The sequence below is a fragment of the Coffea arabica genome, chromosome 10c, assembly GCF_036785885.1.
Source record: "Coffea arabica cultivar ET-39 chromosome 10c, Coffea Arabica ET-39 HiFi, whole genome shotgun sequence".
In the NCBI taxonomy this organism is placed as follows: Eukaryota; Viridiplantae; Streptophyta; class Magnoliopsida; order Gentianales; family Rubiaceae; genus Coffea; species Coffea arabica.
Genome location: NC_092329.1, coordinates 5,639,625 through 5,660,655, shown reverse-complemented (window position 1 = coordinate 5,660,655; position 21,031 = coordinate 5,639,625). Strand labels below are relative to the sequence as shown.

The following is a 21,031-nucleotide window of genomic DNA, read 5'->3' as shown; positions in this document are numbered from 1 at the left end:
GCGTTTCATACAATTCATGGAGATGTTGACAAAGACCTGCCTTCTCTTTGCCACTCTTCTGCTTTACTGCTTCATTGTTTGCTCTCTGTGAGTGATGATTCCTGTGGAAATCTGTCAGGGTCATCAAAGGCAAAAGTTGTTTGCTAATACTTCATGGAAAACCAGAATAAATTTAGCTTGAATATGCTGGTACAGGAAAATTGATATAGAGATATGCATGTTTGATCAAAATTAAACGCCAGTTGCTCTTATACCTACATAACCAACCTCTTTTCCTTGTACCGGTGTATCTTATTTCTCTAAATTTTCAGTGATTTCTTGTAGTCCACTGTTGGTTGTTCCAGTGCTATGGTGACCATTATTCCTCTGTGGCCACTTCTTGTTGATTTTCCTTTCAGTTTTGGATTCGTAATCAACACTTACAGAAAGCTAGTATGTTTATAAGCGTCTTGTGTTTTGGAAGTTAGGAAGACTAAAGGGTAATTAATCTCTATTGAGACAGAGCATCTTATTGCTTGTAGTCTTTCAGGCAACTTCTCATGGCCCACTATTTCCACCATGCATTGTGGAGTTAGGTCCCAAAGTAAAATGATATCTTCCTCTGAAGAGCTTCTCTATGATATATGCTTTGAGCTTATGTTGAGTGTTCTGTTATATTGAGATGGATCTCCATCCTTTTAGGTTGATCTTCAGTAACCTGGGTTTCTTGAGCTTGTGACCGATATCAAATTTAAGACTGATGATGCTAGAATTTGATCGAGTTTTGATGCTAAGAAGCTGGTGATTCGTTCCTTGTTCTCTTCTTATGTGACATCGCCCCTCCCTGCAGATGGGGCCTCACGAGTTTCATTTCAGACAAGTTTTCATTTCAAGCTTGTCCTGGGCGTAATTGAGTTTCGTGTTAGCTAAATTAGATTATGGTGTAATAAAAGTTGAGATGACCATTTTGCCTTGAAATGGAGGAGTATGATGGAACTTGCGAGGTGACAATTACTTGCTCAGGTAAATGGATGCAAGCAAATCTTGTTCATCGAAACTTTGGCCGGGAGCATATATATCTTCCAGTTCCACCTTCCCCTCGTCATGAAATCCTTCCGTTTTGGATCAGTCTCTTACTTCACAATTTTTTTTAAAAATTTATTTCGGAAGACTTTTAGTTACAACACCACCACGGTCAGACAAAATTCTTTTTCACAATCTTCAGATGAGAAATTTGAACCACCCACCATATATGCGTTTATGTCAAACTTTTTTTTTTAGGGGTTGGCCGATTACGATTTTTCCTCGACGCCAAACAGTAAAAGTGTTTCTGTCAGTGTTGACTTTTTCTCTCTAGCTCAATGTTGACTTTTTCTTAATGATGTTGCAACGGCATTATTTCACTTATTGCATCTTCCGGAGAGACATTTGGAGACCAGAGTGAATATTTGCCATTGACAGCAGTGAGAATGGTTTTACAGTACAACCAATGTTGATATGAAAACTACTAGACACCCCTGCAAAATCTTGCAAGCTCTACCAGTTGACTTTACTACACAATTTGGAGAGCTAGTCAACATCTAGCTACTTATTTCTCCCTCCCCGTGATCTCTGTTGACTTAAAAAAAAAAGTAACTGTTGACAATTATTTTCTATTCTTTTTTTCTTTTTCCTCTAAGAGAAACTAGCTAGTTGTTGACACTATTGTGGAGGGAAGGTGAGAAAGCACGCAAACGCAGAAGAGCAGTTACCAATTAGTATGCAACACAGTGCGAGATTAAAAATGAAGAAAATGTGTAATATTCTCATTCATCTCCTCTACTTTAATTACATGGTATCACAAGTGTATAACGTAGCAAAGTTAGAAAAATCTTTCCTAGAGAAACAAAGAGGCTAGACTAAAAGAGAACAGAAAAAAAAAAACAAGATTCACGATCTTGTCCAATTCCAAAAAAAAAGGACTTCAATGGCCTGGACCTCTTCCGCTTGGACCGGAAGACAAGTTAGCTGTCGAACTTCTCACTGTTTCCATAGTACTACTACCCCTACTGGAATTGTTGGAGGAAACAGCAAAAGTAGTCATGCCTTTTGAACCAGCCCCTTCAATTTGTTGATCGCTTGCAGCATCCACGCTATCCGTAGATCGAAGGACTCGGCAATGGGCAACATTCAAGAACATACTAACCAGCAGAATCAAAAAGAAAACTGATGAAGAATAGTTCTTCATTGATGTTGAGTTCTTGAACATCATTTCCACCACCAGGTACGACTGCGAGTGCTGATTATCACCTTCAAGAAGGAATAAGCTACACGTACGTGAGATTGTTTTGTTGATGAACTCGATTGGGATGTATGCTGGTCCTATTTATAGTCGAATTTTATAATAAGAGGACGGTGAAGAACTTTTGCAGTGGACCCTAGAAAACGAATATGAAGCGAGCCCCAAGGACCCTTTGTACTTTCCTTATTTGTGCAAAGGAATTTTGAGGTGAGGGGTGAGTAGATATTGGAGTTGGTAGATGGGGTTTACTTTGCAGGACGTTTGGTTTGTGGCTTGGATTTGACTTCATGTTTTCAAACGTTCTGACGATTCCTATTACGTATGCATGGAGCTTTCCCCAAAAGTACGTGATTTACTACTATTCTGTAGGATCGTTTTCTCGTAGGTAATTTCTTCAAGTTCGATTCAAGCCCAGATGGCCTGCTTAAGTTAAGAGTTCACACACCTTTGAACCTTTGATGAGTACGCGGAATTCCACACATGCTACGCGTTCTTTCCTGTTCATATTTCATAGTTCCTTTCTTGTAAGAGTTATTCAAAAATAAGTTCATTTGCTTGGAGAAAACAACCAAACCAAAAATCAGGTGACAAAAAGGTTAGACGGCATGTGGCATGATCAAAGGAATTCAGACAACACACCCCTACACCTTGGAAAGGGGTTTTTTTTTTTTTTGAGTGTTGAACCGTCCACCTATTTTTGGCACTAGCCGGTGCAGCAGTTGTCAAAGAAATCCCTCTGGCTGAAAGCACTACTGTCTTGCAGCCAATCCCTTTTCAGTCTGCATGGGCCATAAAAAAAATATGCGGTAAAATTAGCATCTTACCTGAGCAGTAGTAGTTCTTTTGTTAGTCTTACAGCCGGTTTTTTCTCCAAAATTTGAATTTTGTTTTTCTTTGTAAATCTCGAGAGTGGCATGTACAATAACACGGGAATCATAAAAAAAAACATTTACCAATTACAGCATCAAAACATAAAGTCCCAAATGCCTGATTTTATTTTTCCCTTTCTAATTCAATGATTCTATCTGTAAATACAAGGCAATTGATTGAGTATGACGTGAAAAGAAGAAGTTCTTAATTTGTTGTGGCTTTCTTGTGCAGCCACCATTTCATGGAGTTCAAGTTTCAACAGCCGAACGTGTTCTTCAGACCAGTTTCTGGGGGAAAGGATAACCTCTCGTCAACTGTCCATGGTTGGTCCTACAAAGGTTGAGTTGAATTAGTGCTAAAAAGCAACATGTTTGAGAGTTGAGAGTCATGTTCAAAGGCTCTCTCCTCTTGCTCCAATAATATAACAATATTCTTGCTAGTGTTTGACATTATACATCTTTCTATTTATAAAGCATAAAGCATGAGGAGCGAGTTTGGTGCCAAAATTTTGTGCCATTTTTTAGCTTTTCAATTTCACTTTCACAAAAGTAAAGCCAATTTCTAATAAGTGGAGAAAGAAACACGGGGTGCCTCTTCATGGATTTACACACTTTTTACAGATCACAATGAAGACTTTTGTGTTGTGTTGTGTGTGTGTGTGTGTTGGGGTGGGGGGAGGGGGGAGGATCTGAGTGATTAATGCCCTTAATACGAAGGTCGGTTGCATGCTACCATGAAATATTCTTATGTTTGAAAAAACACAACATCAAGCCGCCTCAATGCTGGATAAGTAGTATGCATCATCTTGTTTTCTACTCTGTTGTTCAAGCAGTCAAATATGATGACATTAACGAGGGTTTATTCTAGTCTTTGCATGCATTTCTAATGCCTGCATCGGTTTAGTACCAAAAGAGTTGTGTAAAGTTGAAAGGTAGCCTGGATAGATTATAAACCTAAGTGAGATTTATTTGGTTCAGAGAAAAGTGCAATAGCCAAAGGAATTAAGCGTTATGTGATAAGCAGATTTTCTAGTTCTTGTATGACTTGACATCTAAAGTTAGATTTTGACATGACATGTCTATATCATCATTCTTTCAGCAATCCGAGAACAAATTATATGGGAACGTTTATTTGAATTCTTGGTCGATTACATGTGGGTTGATTAATATACCAAGAATCCTGGGAAATTAAATATAGAGTAATATACAGCAGGCAATAGCTTAGTAATTTCCGCATTCTCAGTAGTGCGATCTAAAGTAACAAGCAATTACCAATGAAATGAACGTTGCAGCCCAATATTCTAAATCAATTTGATTTACTAGTATTAGATATGACTTCAAATTTTCACACTTGGGAGGAGGCTGAGAAGTGGTGAGTTTGCTCACGAAATCTTCTGCGTTACTACTCAAAATAGAATTTACCAGCTCAACTGCCACAAACTTAGGATGTGAATGAGCAAAGTCCATAATGGTTGACAATCTATTGTACGGATTTGACATGCATGCAAAAGTGTATAGACATAGGGAATTCGTTTGTTTTTCCCTTCCTTTTGCCTCTTCTCACGACCATGCCACATTTTTACCCTTTCTACAGGATTTGACTGGACGGTGGCTCTGTCATAAAACAAAGCTAAAATATGCATTTTATTTCAGCTACAATTCTATTTTGAGTAGTAATTTTTTTTTTTGTCAACAACGATACATTTGTATAACCTACTCTATCCTAATCTAGGGGGAAGGGGAGCCTAAGAAGGTTGTGATAGGGGCTAGTGGGTATACAGACCCAACTAGACTAAGGGAGTGCTATGGCACAACCCTTAGATTTTTTTCGCTGCTGATGAGATTTGAACTCTCACCAACAGCCCAAGGAGGGACTTAAGTCCCTCCCTGGTGGCCACTGAGCCATTGGCCCAGTGGTTACTATTTTGAGTAGTAACTAGTAACACATCTGTTTTGCGGTCTTTGCTAGAAGCATTGCAGATTTCGGGGCTTCCTTTGACGTTGAACAGATTTCGGGGCATGAGCTGTTTGTTGTGTCTTGTATGTATTTGCTGCCGACAAAATCACAGAAATTAGGGATAGAGTCGAAAACAAAGAGTAGACACCAGCTAATAATCAAGAAACCAGCCAGCATCATTCTATTTAAAGGTTTTGTCCCATAATCACACAAGGGCTGTTAAAAAAATAATAATAATAATGTGATCGAAATCTTGTAATCCTCTATCCTGCATGCAAGAAAATATGATCTAATGGCTCACTTTTCGATCAAAAGATTTGCAGTTGAACTTGTACATGCCATATTATCACTTCGTACCCGGAGAATGCACTACATACACGCTGTATGATTGATTATAAAATGCAACTAGTTTAATAAATACTTTTTTTTCCGTGAAACTTTCACGTAAGTAAATCACACGAACCTCCCCATCATCTCGAACTTGACTTCTTTTCAATGAATTTTCTCTCTATTTCTCACAATGCAAGTCTGGATACAGCCCCTCGGGGTCAGCTCGGCTGGTGAGCCTCGGGGGTAATCTTCGGGGTGGCACAGGTTCGAGTCTGGCCTCACATACCGCTTGGGTGCTCTTGGGGGGCGGGGTACTTCAGGCGCAGGGGATTAGTCGGGCCGCCTTCGGGTCTTGACCCGGACACCCCTGTGTTGACAAAAAAAAAAAAAAAAAAAAAAAAAAGTCTGGATACATGATATAAATTTTTATTTTTAACAACAGTCAAAATTAAAATGATCATATCTCTTCCTAATAAATAAAAACACATGTCATGTCATGCATCTAAACGTGCATTGTGGGAAATGGAGAGAGAATTCGTTGAAAAGTAGCCAAATCCCATAATCTCTGGTTGTACAAGTAAACTCTTTTTCCCCACCCTCAATCCTCAGCTTGTGGCCCATGAGGCAGTCTGTGGTTGAAAATTTTGGTAACATATCAAAATGTCAACGCTTCTTCGTGATTCACATTCCCCAGCCAGAAATCGGCCGAGCAACGGTGCCAACATTCTCAAACATTCTTGTGACGTATTTAGCATTGTCCATTTCAGTACATTTGGAAGATTTTAGTTTCTAACCAGTATAGATTTGTTTGTTGATTCAATATTTGATGTGAATTGAGTTGTGGTTGTACCTTGGAGAAATTTTAGGAGGAGCAAGGAAAACATGGAGCTAAGTTTTTACTGGCGCTTTGGTATAATACAAAAATTCTAGTCCAAAATTAGCTCTTTTTCTTTGCCGGGAAGTCTTTTTGGTTGTTCTAGCTCGTCTGTCTTTTAGGAACTGTTAGGCATCTGCAGTCTGCGACTGGGTTTCTAGTCTTCCCTCTGATGGCGGGAGGAGCTTGTTTTTCTTTTTGCCTGTTGTATTCGTTGAAAGGAAAATAAGAATCTTACAAAACCTGTAACTTTGAAAATTGCCACTACTCTCGGCCACTACATTTTTCAAATCTAATCATTGATTCCTATATTTTAGGTATTTTCGCTCCTTATTTTAGACACTCTCACTAATTTTACATAAATGTGCATTAGAGCAACCAGAAACTTTTTATTTCTTCATCAATAAACAGAAGAATTAGTTTGCATTAAAATTTTAAAAAAAAATCCGCCACTTAGGCAAACAAGGCTTTCACAGGTTGAAACTCCAAGAATTAAAGGTTCTCGGGTTCAAATCTCCCTAGTCCCCTCCTACTCTTTAAATTTCACCAATCTCTCATTGGACAAAAAAAAAAAAAATGCTCCCATGATTTTATTTGGTTTTATATCTCATGTGGAATTAATGGGTCCTACAATGTCATTTGGAACATGATAAAATTTGTAATTTCTCTATTTAACTAGCTAGTATCTTAGTTCATACGGGTTGTACCTTATGTCACTTGTGCCTTAATTGACAGTTGAGATTGCAAGAAAGTCCTATTGTACCTAAATTCTTATTTTGTGTTCTAAAACATACATCGCAAATATGATTAGTACACATCTCTTGTAATTTGCAAATACACCAGTTAATTACAACACAGGTGACCATGTCTCCTGATTGACCTTGTGACTAAATCCAATGGCCCTACAGAATATTGTTTTCCTGCTGCAAGATATATCTAATCTAAATGAAACCAATAGCAGAAAGCTATACAGATTAGTTGTAATAGGAGAACAATTTGCATGGCCAGCTGCACATCGATCGTCCTCCAACCGTAATTAGGGGAAATCTTGAGAAATTCTTTCTGTACAGGTGTTGGGGTTCTGATCAACGACAAAATCTGCATCTTGCATGGGTCGCAGTTTGAATAGGACTCCGAGAAGAAGCATCTGCACCACCAGCAGCAGACCTCTTAAAATCTACCTACGAATTTTCAGCTGGCTGGCGCATTCCATGCATGCGGAACACAACCATTATGATTCTACAGAGAGAACTAGAAAACACGTTCCAGCTCTTACAAAGCATGAAAAGATATGCAATCCCACTGGTAGTAATTCTCAACTGTGCTTCTTGACAGTTGACATTATACCTGCAGCGGCCTTAAACAACCGGCCAGCCATAGCACCGACCACAAATTCTTTCGTGGGGAAGCAAAGGGATCAATTGAGGGGCCTGCCTAATTTTCCTTAACAGTTACCGATGGAATGTGATCACAAATTTGGAATAATTATCATTAAACAAGTCAGATTACCGATCATGTCAGACGGAGTTCTTTGAATGCCTAATTTTTAAATGTGATTTACTAATATTACTAGATATCGACTTGGATAGACATTACGAAGACATGTGACTAAGTTGATCTTCTTCTTCTTCTTCTTCTTCTACTATGTATTTATGACTAGTTTTTTTTTTCTTATTTTCCCCATTTTCAAAAGGTGGCGACACGTTTTTCAATATAGTATATATACTCGTAGCACTTGATGAAGAAATCAGCTGCAAGAAGCAATACATTCGAGAGAGGCTGCCTGCAGATTACTGCGCCCGTTCAAGAAAACATGAAGCAAACTCATGGTTTCCTCTTATTCAAGACAACTTCAATCATCGTTTTCATGTTATTACTGTCATCCTTGATGATCAATGTCGATGGCTCCAGGCACCTTAAACATCGAGGTCCTTCACAAAAGTTGGATTCAGCTGATGAACAAACGTTTGTTCTAAAACATTCAAAATCAGCGACTTTTCACAGCTACTCGTCCTCAAAGGGAACAGAGTATCGAGCATATTCTGGCCCAAGCAATGGGGGAACCGGTCACTAGTATTCGCAGATGCCATGCCAAGTTTCTATTGTATCTTTTTGTGTGTTCTTTCCCTTTCTCTCTTTTTATTTTTTTAACTTTCAACAGTCCCATTTTTTCAATGGAATGGAAAGTTCAAAGTACTTGGCTGTTCTTTGGTTATACTACATAAGAGTTGACTTGAAAATTTTCAATTTGCGCTCGATGCAGGCACTTGCCGAGAATTGAAGTGAAAGCCCAATAACGACTGGGCCTTTTGCATTTCTCAGATTTCCAAGGAAACGATTGATTGAGTAAAACGAATGGACAAGGGGGGCTTGATTCTACAAAACTCATAATCTCTGGGCTGCTTTAATTGCCTCTTTAGATCGATCCAGTTGTGATCATCATCATGAGCACGGCAAGCTCGGAATTAGGTGTTGCTTACAAGAATTTTCACAAATCGTCCACTACCCCGTTTGGACAGACATTTTTCGACGAAAAATTATGTCATTTTTCGTGATCACATTTTTCAATTACTTTTTTTCTTCACATACATCAAATCATTACAGTAATTTTTCTACAAAAAATCCAAGAAAATGCAATCCAAACTATTAGTGGTGAGACTCGAGTACAAGAACTCCTTTTGTTGAAAAAATGACTCGACCTTATTAATTGATCTATTTTGATTTGACCACATTTTGTTGCAAACTAGCCACATCGTAGCTTTGCCCACAAATTGATTCCTATAATAGCAGTAATAATTTGATAATATTCCTTTGAAGTTAAGCGTGAACAACTTTAGACTAGAAATAAACTTCATTGTTCGAATGTTCCAAATAGGTAAATTCAATGCTTCAATTCCAAACTCTCTAAGAAATTTAATTCTTGAACCAAAAAACCAAAATAAACTCTTAAATTTCCCACGATCAAGCCATTGTAGAGCTATGCTCTAGCTTTCTTGGGGGTTTAATCTTATTTTAGTTTGCGTTAAAAATAGCAATCCAAACGAGTTAGATTTCTTTCGTTCTCTAGAAGATGTCAATTTTGCTATCAAAACCAAGAAAAAGAGTACACATGTCAATTGGAGCCAACGTATTTTCTTTTTGCTTCTTGTTTTTTTTCTGCAGTTCGATGGCAACTTTTCTTCTCTTTGGTTTGATGAGTTGATGATTTACAATTTGAGCTGTCTAATTCAAGGTAGCTGCCATCACAATAACATCCAAAAACAGTTAATGACAGCGAAATTAGACGTACAAATCAAAAGTTCCCTGCGATTAAACTTTTCCTTTTTTACTTGGAGGCTAAGCGTATTATTTGTCGATTGCGTTACAGTAAAATGCTTTCCCTAAACAAGTTGACTTTGCAATGGAAATTACTGAAAAACTAGAGTATGCACGAATTGTTTGTATATTATTATACTACTTGAGAATAAGATAAGCTGGTAACCAGACATCTATTGTGTTCAAGCAAAAGCCAAAGTGTCGGTCTTAGTTAAAGAAATCTTCAGGATATTATTGTTTTGAACTCTACTGAAAAGAAAAAACAAATTTGACAGCTACAAGAAAAGGACACAGACTAATCAAGTACCTTAAGCTACGTTCTTTCCCCTCATCCTTTCTGCTCGCATTATTACTTTCTAATATTCTTTTAACTTTTGTAACCTTGTTGTTGCTTCAGTGCATACTATTGCCCGATTCTTTTTGCTTTCCGCCAAACAGAATAATTACTTTCACATGTTTTCCGTTATGCCAACGATTTGATAATATCCACGAGCAAAATATTATGCATAATTATTAGTAATTAGGAAAAAAACGAGCTCTTTTTTTAACATATTTGGACGATGGTCATAATTTTTTTAATCTTTCAATTCCTTTTTACACCCTTCTTACCTCTAACCGTCGTCAGAATATTGAATTTGACGGAAAATACTCTAACGATCCTCCTCTTTACCCACTTTTTTGTATATAAATTTCCTTTTACTCCAAACATTTCAGAATTCGGGTATCGTGCAAGATTTTTCATTTTTGTGGAACCTACAATCTATTTATGGAATGTAAATTTTTACTTTCAAGCATGTAAAAAAGGCACTTGCTAAAGATCCTTAAAGCCGAGGTGCTTCCTAAGGTCTGTTTGTATTGTGAATTATTAGAGATATTTTTACTGTAGCACTTTTTGTGATGTGATGTATGTGAGATAAAAAGGTAATTGGAAAGATAAAAAGGTGTATTAAAAATTGTAATGATGATGTAAGCAAATAAATTTAGGGAAATAAAGCCCAATCCAAACAAACTATTTGCTGAAAGTAGAGGGATGAATCCTCTCTGAATGAATACGTGTCAGGATCATTCTACTCGGGTCGTGCTCCTTGCCAGACCCTTCATTGAACAAAGTTTCGAACACCCGTACAAACTATTTGTCTCATCCCAAAATGGGATGGGAACCTATGCTAGATATTAACAATTTGCAAAGCCTGGTATAAATAGCAATTCGTAAAAACGCACAGGATTTTTTTTTTTTTGATAATTCCAAAAGAGAACCATTTATTTTTATTTTGCCAAAGGAGAAATTACTCGAACTAGTACAATAAGGCATAAGCAACAGGCAAGTTAATCAAAACAACAAGGAAAAAGCCAAAGCAATGTACCAAACCCAGCCATTACTGTTGACTTTACAGCAGCAAACTGACAAAACCCACACTGTAGACACTGTTATTATCACAGGGAGAATTTAGTCATTTCACATGACAGCTGAAAACTTCGAAATCAGCATTAATTTCTTCTTTTGTCCTCTTCGACAACACTCAACCCCCCCACCGCCCCCCCAAAAAACTTGCCTAGCCCTAATTAAATTAAACCCCTCGCCAAACAGCCCCCCATTTTTTTCTGGAAAGCATCAAAATTCGTTAATCATAGCGTTTCAGATCCGGAGTCCGTCGATGAAGCGACCAGTTATCGCCGGCGAGGAGGAGCAAATAATCAAGAAGAAGACCAGGGCTGAAGAAGATTGTGGAGCAGGAGAGGCGGTTTTATCGGATGACAATCTGTTATACGAGGTGTTGAAACACGTGGACGCGCGGACGTTAGCGGCGGCGGCTTGCGTCAGCCAGCAGTGGAGCAGGGCTGCTCAAGACGAGCGGCTTTGGGAGCTGATCTGCACCGAACATTACGCCAAAAATCCGCTTCAGCTCCGGTCGGTGGTACTCGCCCTAGGCGGCTTCCGGCGGCTTTACTCGCTCTACCTCTGGCCGCTTCTGAAGCCATCGTCATCTTCGTCGTCTTCTCGACCGGTGTCTTCCGCATGGCCGTGCCTTCCCCCAGCTCCGCCGGTTCCGGCCAAGTCTTCCGGCACCGGTGTGAAAACACGGTGGGGAAAAGACGAGGTTAACCTCTCGCTATCGCTGCTTTCGATTCGGTATTATGAAAAGATGAATTTCAATAACCGAGGGAAATGAAATTCCTTGAAGCATTCTAAATTTGGAATTAACTTTCCACTTTGCATTTTTTTTTTTTTTTGTTTTTGGGTACTCTAATAATCTAGTGTTTGATTTTCAATTAATTTGTATTTCTACGGGTAATATGTATCGGATTGTAAGCTAGATTTGTTTCGCATTGTTGTATTTTTAGTTCCTTTTCTGATTATTTCAACCTTGGTGTAATTAAACTACTAATGATCTTATTTCAGAGATCTTGTACTGTGTAATGCTACTACTAACTATTCTCCGGAAGCTGGCGGAGAAGGATTCAACATTTCTTTCTTTCTATTTTAATTTTTTAGTACGTTTCCTTACCAGTGAAAAATCTGGATTATTTCCGGAGCAGTTTTTTTTTTTTTTTAAAATAATACTGACTGAAAATCTTCAGGCAATAGAACCTTTGACAAATTTAATTGTTTGCTTTATTTCCTCTTTTAGTGCTCACCCAATTTAAGAAAAAAAAAAGATGTTCTTTATGTGAAAAAATCTAAGAGTAAATACTATGGGTTTAAAAAAAATTCATGCTAAAGAGTCTTAAAATGTGAAATTTGTCTCGATAAATTGGGGAATTTGTATTTAGAAATTCGGCGTACAAAGTGGATTATGTAGGCAGATTTCTTCTGTTATATGGGGGTTTTAAGCCTTTAAACTAGTATGCTAATTTCATGAAATTAACAGAGGATATTGAGAGCCGAACTGATTCATGTCTAATTGGTGATGCTTGGATTACAGTTTTTGGACCCAAAAAAAAATGTTTATATTTTTTGTAAACACATTTTTTATTCACTTTTTATAAAAATTTCCAAAAATAGTAATCTAAACGGGATATGGTGTTTTGTTTGTGTTTCCACTTTATCTTAGGAACCAAAACAGCAGTCCAGTCATGGACCCATAGTTAGGAGAGGGGGGGAGGTAACAGTCTATTATTGGATAATATAAGTGTTGGATTAAAAATCAAATATTGGTGGTGGTTGGAGTTGTCGTAACTCAAAACAACTATCTTTGTGATATGAGCAACTCCAAAATGTGAAAATGCCTAATCTCTTATGTAATGTGTTGTGTATTGTATTATTAATTGATGGTTAGCATAAGATGACTAATCTTAACAAATCTAGTGTGGCTAACAAGTTTGTTAAACTACCCAAAATCATCTAGTGAAATTCTCTTATAAGTGTTTCCTTGAGAAGCAAAAATTAGAATTGGCATTTTCAATTTTTCACTCATTTTATTAGTTAGTTGGTAGCTGAATAACTAATATTAGTGTTTTACAAAATTATATGCATAATTAATGCGTATTAAATTGCAGCGTATTTAATATCCAAAATAAGTTACGCAATTACAAATCATCCAAGGGTGAGTTAATAAACCAACCAAGTAAAAAGAGTAATGGTAAAATGTAATTCAAATTCAGTAAAGAAAGAAATATTCCAAGTGTACTTTTCTTTGTTCTTGTTTCCTCATAATTAGCTCTTTTCTCTCTTAAACACATTAAATTTAATTGGCTATCCCTTTCATATTACTCTCAATCCAATGCGGTATTATCTGACATTTCGCACATGTATTATCTTCTTTTTTATTTTTTGGAGTTTGCTTCACTCGTTTCTTGTTATACATGGAATTTTGATTAATCCAAAAATTTACTAAGTGCCCCCTCATTGTTTTGTTTGAGAATTGAGGGTGTGCAATAAATACATAATCCTTGTAATTTAAGGGGGATACAAATTATTAAACTATAATTAGGTTGAGATGTAATTAATTAATAATAGTTTTAAGGTATAAAAGAGGATTTTAAAAATCTGAGGTGGCGGCAATTGCCCACCCTCAATCGTATATAGCTCCGCCAATGGACGATTTATAGAAAGGGAAAGAGGGGAAGAAACCAATTAATAAAAAACAAAAAATTTTGTTCTGATGATGCAAGAAAGTGGCATAGGATTAGAAGTCGTCGGCCGTTCAGTCCCAATGAATTTGGGTTGGTTCATAATTCATATTGAGCCTCGACCATTTTGGAACTTTTCTCTAAAACGTGACACAGGCCAGCTGGTCGTCCAATACTTGCATGGAGTCATGGGCAATGAGACAACCGATTCACTCACTACCCATGTCCTTGTGGATCATCCACCAGTCCAAGGCAGACTTCGACTGAGCAAGTCTGTTTAGGAAATGTTGGGGAATGAAGATCACCAGCTGATCAACTGATACTAAATCCAGCGAGGGGAGGTTTGATTCGAGCTAAATTATCTTCTTCTTTTTTCTTTTTTTTTTTATGAACACATTTTTCAATCATCTTTTATCGCACGTACATCATCATATTGCTTCAGTAGATTAATCTATAAAAACCTCCAAAAAAATAACAATCCAAATAGGAAGTATATATTATAAGTGGCAGGTGAAACATACGATTAGCATCATCCCAGCAACACGATTAGCATCATTTTATTGTTTGGTTTGAACCACAGCACAGCGTACCTGATAACCCTCGAGCAATTATATCAACTTATTTTGTATCATTCTGCCTTGCAAATTATTGTAATATGGTCCGGTCCAATCATATCATACAAGTTTATAAGAACAGCTAAGGACACAGTAGTATTGATATTGCAATTGAATGTTAAGAAAAAAAAAAATTTTTGGGGGCTGGGTGGTTATAACACCTAGCTACTATGTTAGAAAGATCCTTAATTACCACGTCCTCGGAGTATACGTGAAATCTATGTCCTGTAAACAGGCCATGTATTTGTTTCCCATGATACATACCTGCTCAGATTATCATAAGCTTGGGAGATTATCATGAGTCTTTACTTAAAACATATAGTAGTATTAAAACTAGCTAGCAGAAAATCTGGGCAATTTGCCTTCTCTGATCGTGAATGGACCGAGGAGACAAATAATCAAAGAAACTGCTGGTTCTGCCTGGCTTCCATTTGCTTGCTGGCTACATCAACGTCATCAACGATGTACTTCCCAATACAAAGGAAAGCATATTATCCTATTCCCATCAACTCATTGAGTGGACAGTAGACAAAATCCTATTGTTGCAGGAAACATTTTTTGATTAGTCCTTTCTGGGGCCACCCATTAATCATTATTACAGTGGTCATAAAAAGAAAAACTTCTTTTGCAACTCGGGATTTTGTTTTGCTTAATTTTCAAAGCTGCAATGGCCGCTTCTTTACTGGTTGCCTCTTATTTTTCAAAGCAAATAGCTTTTCCACTACGTACCTCTGTATATGTTCGTTCACACACGATCCCATCCTATATACCACATGAAAGAGCAGTCAAAGGACAAAAATCTTGGTCTCCAATTGACTTCCAAGAAAATCATTACCAGAAAAGCTAAAAGCCCAAAAGGTGGAAAGGAATTGATAGAGAATGTGGGATCACTAATTACGTTTTATCATAAGTCTCGTAATGCAAATATGCAATATGGCATGCATGTTTACCAGTACTACCGAGGTAGGAATTAGTCGCGTGTATAGTCCTTCCTGGATAATTCCTTTCGTCAAAATTCTTTACTTAGAACGTAGGCAATTACGCCAAGCCTTTGAGAAATCAAATGTGAAACAGGGAATCATAAGAAAACGCGAAGCACCAAGTATAGTTCCAATTTCTCTCTTCTTTGTGAAACATACTTGTATTCTCAGTTAGCAATTATATCCTTTAGTCCAAGCCACTATTTTTAGTAAATCATAGAAATCTTACATTGTAAAAGTTAGACCAGAATCCATGCAATCCAACTGCTGTTTGAAGTTTGAACTGCATTTTCTCCAAATTCGCAGTAAAAATTCTTTGCCCGTGACTTTCAAAGCAATTATTCCAGGGCGGCACCCTCCGACCGTCCATGACTCCGTGTGTTCAAGCTTGGAACATTTGGTCAAATGAAATCTTCTTGCACCAGTACTGCTGGAACATCTTCGTTTTCTACCTGCTCCTCGAAGTCGAACACTATAAATATGGGATTCAAACCTCGTGACTAACGTTGTACCAAAAACTCCCAAGTAACCTAGTACTACAATCTAGTATTGAGTTGAATTAATATAGCCTCCCTCAGCATTTTCATTCATTAATCACTGCATTGTCAAAGATGGCAGCAACAAGAAATCTGAAATCTCTCGGGATGGCCGTGATCCTTCTTGTTGTTCTCTTCTTGAGCTGTTTTGTTTCCATCAATGTCGAAGCTCGTCCGCTCAAAGATGAAAAGATTAATGAGAGTGCTATAGATAATTCCATCAAGGAAATGTTGAATGTTGCAGGGGTACTCGAAGCCATTAAAACAGGAGGACCCAGTGGCGGGGGACGTGGACACGAATCCCCCACTGCTCTAACCATGGAGGAGAATAAAAGATCTGGCCCGAGTCCTGGACAGGGAAATTGATTTTATCTTCTCACCCCTATTGCTCCCACACATTTGTTGTTCTTTTAGTTTTCTCCAAAAACGACTTGTAATGACAATAATTACGAGCTTGCATTCTTTCTATTATTTTGAACCTGTTGAAGCAATGCTTCCATTCTTCTTCATTTTTGTGCGTTAATTGAAGCAATAAATTGTACTCTTTTGACCAAAATATTCTCTTTTTTGTGTTCTAATTTTTGTAGCCTGTATGTTTATATTCTCTACATATATTCAAGAAGCCAATGGAAATTTCCCTTTCTTAGATGGATTCTCTGTGTAAATTTAAGGGCAAAAAATCTCAGCAGCCACTAAATTATTAGTCGGATCAAATAATTTTCGTCACAAATTGGCCACTCACCTAACTAATCAATACACTCTTGACCATTGCGTCGATTAATGCTCTTAATCTATGAAATAAGCAGAACATGTAGCAAAGTGTAGGAGTAATTTTATCCACCACTTACACGATTAAGAGCAAAACTATACCACGTGTTCTGCTTATTTCATAGATTAAGAGTATTAATTGATGCAATGGTCATGGGTGTACTGAGTTTAATGGCCAACTTGTGATGAAAAATTGTTTGATGGTTATAACTTGAACTGATAAATGGTTTAGTGGCTGTCAAACTCTAAATTTAAATAAACATTACTGTAACATATGAAGTTGTCATTATGGTCACATGAAAGGTGACTTTGGAGCCTCCTTTGAATTGAAAAAAAAAAAAAATCAACTCAAATGAGGGATGGCTTTAACATTCAATAGCATGCAGTGGAACAAATGTTAAATTCATGAGGTGATTGTTACTAAATCATGATTCAGCCCCCAAGTTGACTTAGAAAACTGTTGATTAGACTTCCATTCTTGCCGTCTCACCTTGATCACACTCGCTTGCTTTGTTTGAAATACTGTCCACACCCAAGAAAAATGTGTCTATACCTATTTTTCTTTGAAAGTCTTGTAGCATGCGAGGCAGGCGCTGCAGCTTAATTTGAAACGTATTCTATAAAATTCTCTCAATCGATACTTAGTTGTATCGTTTAGAATTTTAAGTATTTGTTAAAATATCTAAAATGGAGAGGGGGAAATACCTAAAGTATAATGCTAAGAAGATGGGGTAGTGATAAAACATAGTAAGTTCATAATTTTTGATCACCAGCAATAACTTAAATAAGGACAATATCAGAAAAAAAAAAAAAAAATTTCTGCCAAGGAGAATTGCATGACAATGTACGTGGCCTGTCGTTATATTGCCTTATTCTGGGAAAATCACCAATGTAAAGGAGCCATTTCTTTCTTTCTTTCTTCAATATTGGCATGGTGGGGTGAGAAGAGCAAGAAACAACATAGATAACATTTTACAGGACAAAATTAGTATGACAAGAAACCCACATGTTAAACTGATGCTGAAGTATGACAAAATTAGTTTAATTTGTTTTTTATTGAAAAAAATAATAATAATAATAGGGATCCACTGCTATCATAGTCCAGTAGTCCCTATGAGGATGATACTGCTAAAAAATTAGATAGCCCTCTTTGGCGGGTCCTCTTTAAACTTCCTTTTCATCTCATGTTTCCTGGTGTTTTCTATTCACCCAATTTAGCTTGAAAATAATAATATAAAAAAAAATTGATTCTGTAACTTGTGTTCAACTAGGACAACGCCAAAACTATGGAAAAAGTCTGCAAAAAGCATCTATTTGTGCATTGGCATGTAACAATAGTGCCAGTACTTATTTAAGGTCAAAACACTTGTGCCTACTGGAATACCCATACAACTATTCCATGTAGCTTCTCTGAAACTGACCGAAACGGAGAATTTGCAAGACTCTAGCAATAGGCCAATGTTAACAATCAAAGGAAGAGCAAGAAACACCATAGATAACATTACAGGACAAATTAATCATACTTCGTATAATCTTCATACAGATGCTTGCTTATGTAGTCTCACGCTTACATCAATATCCGTACGTTGTATTGCTCCATGACCTAGTGTTCTGTCATCATGTTGAAAAAGTCATTCTCAACGAAAAATCAATGCCTTAACTTGCACAACCCCAACCTTCTACTTTCAAATCAATGTCCAAGTCGTCTTTAGAAAGTGGAATATGTTTTATATATATACATATATATATATACATTGATTAGTAAAGTCCTGGTTAGCTAGTAGCAATATTTGAATTATAATACAGAAATTGGTCAAGATTCTGGTATTTTCCGATGTCACTTATTGGGATGAAGCTCCCTCGTCGCTTCCACCAAGAAGAAGAACTTGGAGGTGGCGGCACCCTTTTTCAAGTTTTAATAGCAAATTCAATTACTTCCAATTTACCACCCACGTGTTTGAATGGGGCACTTCCATAATTCCATTCCGTTCTTCCACAGTCAAATATGGCCTCTCCATTTCCGTATTATTTTTCCTCTAACTTCCTCTTAACGTTCCCCAACTTCTACAGTTTATCTGCTTAGTCCCCAAGATTCCTTGCTCTATATATATGTATGTACGTGTTGCTCTCTATCGCAGATCATTCTCCTCTCCAAGCAAAACTAGCAACTGCTCTCTCGCAAATTTACACCATCATTGCCCATATTGTAATTGCCACAGTATTATTAATTTTTCTGAGATTTAAAAGCCAAGTAAAAGTCATGACAAATTCCAGGTTTTTTGGGATTTTCTTTCTTCTTCTTCTGAACTCAGTTTTTATGAGCATTGAAGCTCGTCCCATGAAGGCTGCAGAGGCTCAAACCACTGTTGATGTAGGAATAACGACTGAAATTGGTGATTTGTACGTCGAAGCTATCAAGACTGGAGGCCCGAGTGATGGAAAAGGACACCAGTTTACTGAAGGGCATTCTCTGGAGGCGATCAAGGAGTCGGGGCCGAGTCCTGGTGAAGGCCACTAGCTATAGCAAGAATCAAGATTATCATCATGCTGACGTTTGAGTTTTGCATTCTTTCATTCTTAGTACTTATAAGCATTCCTTTATTTGTTCATGTATTCATTTTTTGTTGCCGTTTCTTGGAGCTGCGAAGCAGTAATATTCAGCAGATTAATTCATTTAATTGATTCACTTGCTTGCCTGCCTGCACAGCCCATGTGAAGTTGTGAACCCCTTTTCTTTTCCCCTGCACAGCACCGTGTTTTCCCATTCCACTTTTAACACTAATGGCACGCAATATTACCAAATACTGCAAAAAAAAAAAAAAAAGAGTATATTGCAAGGGAGAAGTAATCACTACTAATCTACTATTCTTGCACCAAAAAAAAAAGAGACTAATCCACTAAGAGATGGGATGAAATGTGTTAGTGGTATTTTGACCATCAAGAGTACTTTCTATGAAGGTGGGGATGCCGGCCGAGTTCAATTCTTCTCCTGAGACCATGTAGACTGTAGACTTGACCAGTAATTGCCTCCATACAATTGAAGTTTGAGTTTAATATTCCACATGGAAGAAAAAGCTTCCATTAATCAAAGAAAGTGTTATTTAAACTTGATTTTAGAGCATAATATCACGATCGAAACTCAATTAGGAATTGTATGTTTCTTAATGCTAGTATATTGAAAAGGGTACAGCAAATTTTTTACCAAAAGAAAGTACTGCAAGTTTCAATCGGCAGCTTATAACGTAAAGAATGTTTTAACTCTAGTGCTCTTCCAAATATATTGATGAAGAAATCCCAACAATTTGTATTGCTAGTTGAAGTTAGTTGAATTGCTATAAAAGCAGCCTTCATTTATAAAGGTCAAGGAAAATGAATAAGAAAAGGGTGTTGTCTTTCGTTTTTCAAGCCAGATTAATTGAAAAGCGAAAAAAATAAAAAAGGAAAGAAAAAAAAAAAAGGTTGGTCAACTATATGCATTTAATGTTTCCATGCATGACAACGTAAATTGTTCATTCTCAAAAATAAATTTGAAAATGTTATGAGAAATCTAAAACATATACTATTGCAGATCCCACGGATTGGATCCACAAAGAAATTCCAATTGTCTTTATGATCAACTGCTCATTCAGCTCCAATCCTGAAATTCACCCATCACCTCACCCAAACTTTGGGACTAGAAAATTTCCCTACACATTTCTTGAGCAGCACAAGATCTTGTCCGTCATCATGGTTATTAATCGTCTAGATGATGCGTAGAAAATTATTTTTGTCATCAATAAATTAGCAACTTACTTTCTTTTTTTTTTTGTCGCAACGATAAAATTTCTATAACCTAATCTAGTCTAATCTAGGGGGAGGGGGAGAGGGACTTGATGTAAGTAGAAACTCCATCGAAAATGGCTAATTAAGACCGCCACATATGGTGACAAATTGGTGGGAGGCAAGGGTTGACCTCCCACACCACCGAGACTTAAGTCATGGATGGTGATCACCAGGTCAAAGGCCTAATGACAACTTACTTGGATTGCAATTTTTGTGGCATAAACTTTTGGAGTTTTTGAGAATTATTCTTTTAATACATTTCGAAATCACTTTTTACTTTATATGTATCTCATCTCAAAAAGGGTTATAGACTACAAGTGTTAATTTTCTCCAATAAATAAAAATATATATATATTAATACCATAATATCTATTATGACAATTAGGTCAGCGATTAGAATTTGGAAGCATAATCTATAACCATCATTTTTAATATGTAGCATGTTCTTTTTTTTTTTTCCCCTTCTTTGAGGGGAATAAAATTGCTTGATGCCAAGTTCAGCTTAAAGTTTTTGAACCAATTTCGAACTCTAAAAGAAAAAAAAAGAGTAAAAGATAAAAAGATAGCCCATTATTTGGAAATAAAAGTTTTTATCCTTATAAACACTTTTTTTTCCCAAGATTATTTTTAATTTT

At 37.0% G+C, this 21,031-nt stretch overlaps 1 protein-coding gene across 1 annotated transcript; it reads left to right on the top strand.

The window, feature by feature from the left end:
- Nucleotides 1-11,121: 11,121 nt before the first annotated feature.
- On the top strand, nucleotides 11,122-12,071 carry LOC113713469 (F-box protein GID2). Its single transcript, XM_027237197.2, has one exon. The coding sequence runs from the start codon at nucleotides 11,261-11,263 to the stop codon at nucleotides 11,774-11,776; it is 516 nt and encodes a 171-aa protein (XP_027092998.1). The 5' UTR covers nucleotides 11,122-11,260; the 3' UTR covers nucleotides 11,777-12,071.
- The last annotated feature ends 8,960 nt before the right edge of the window (nucleotides 12,072-21,031 follow it).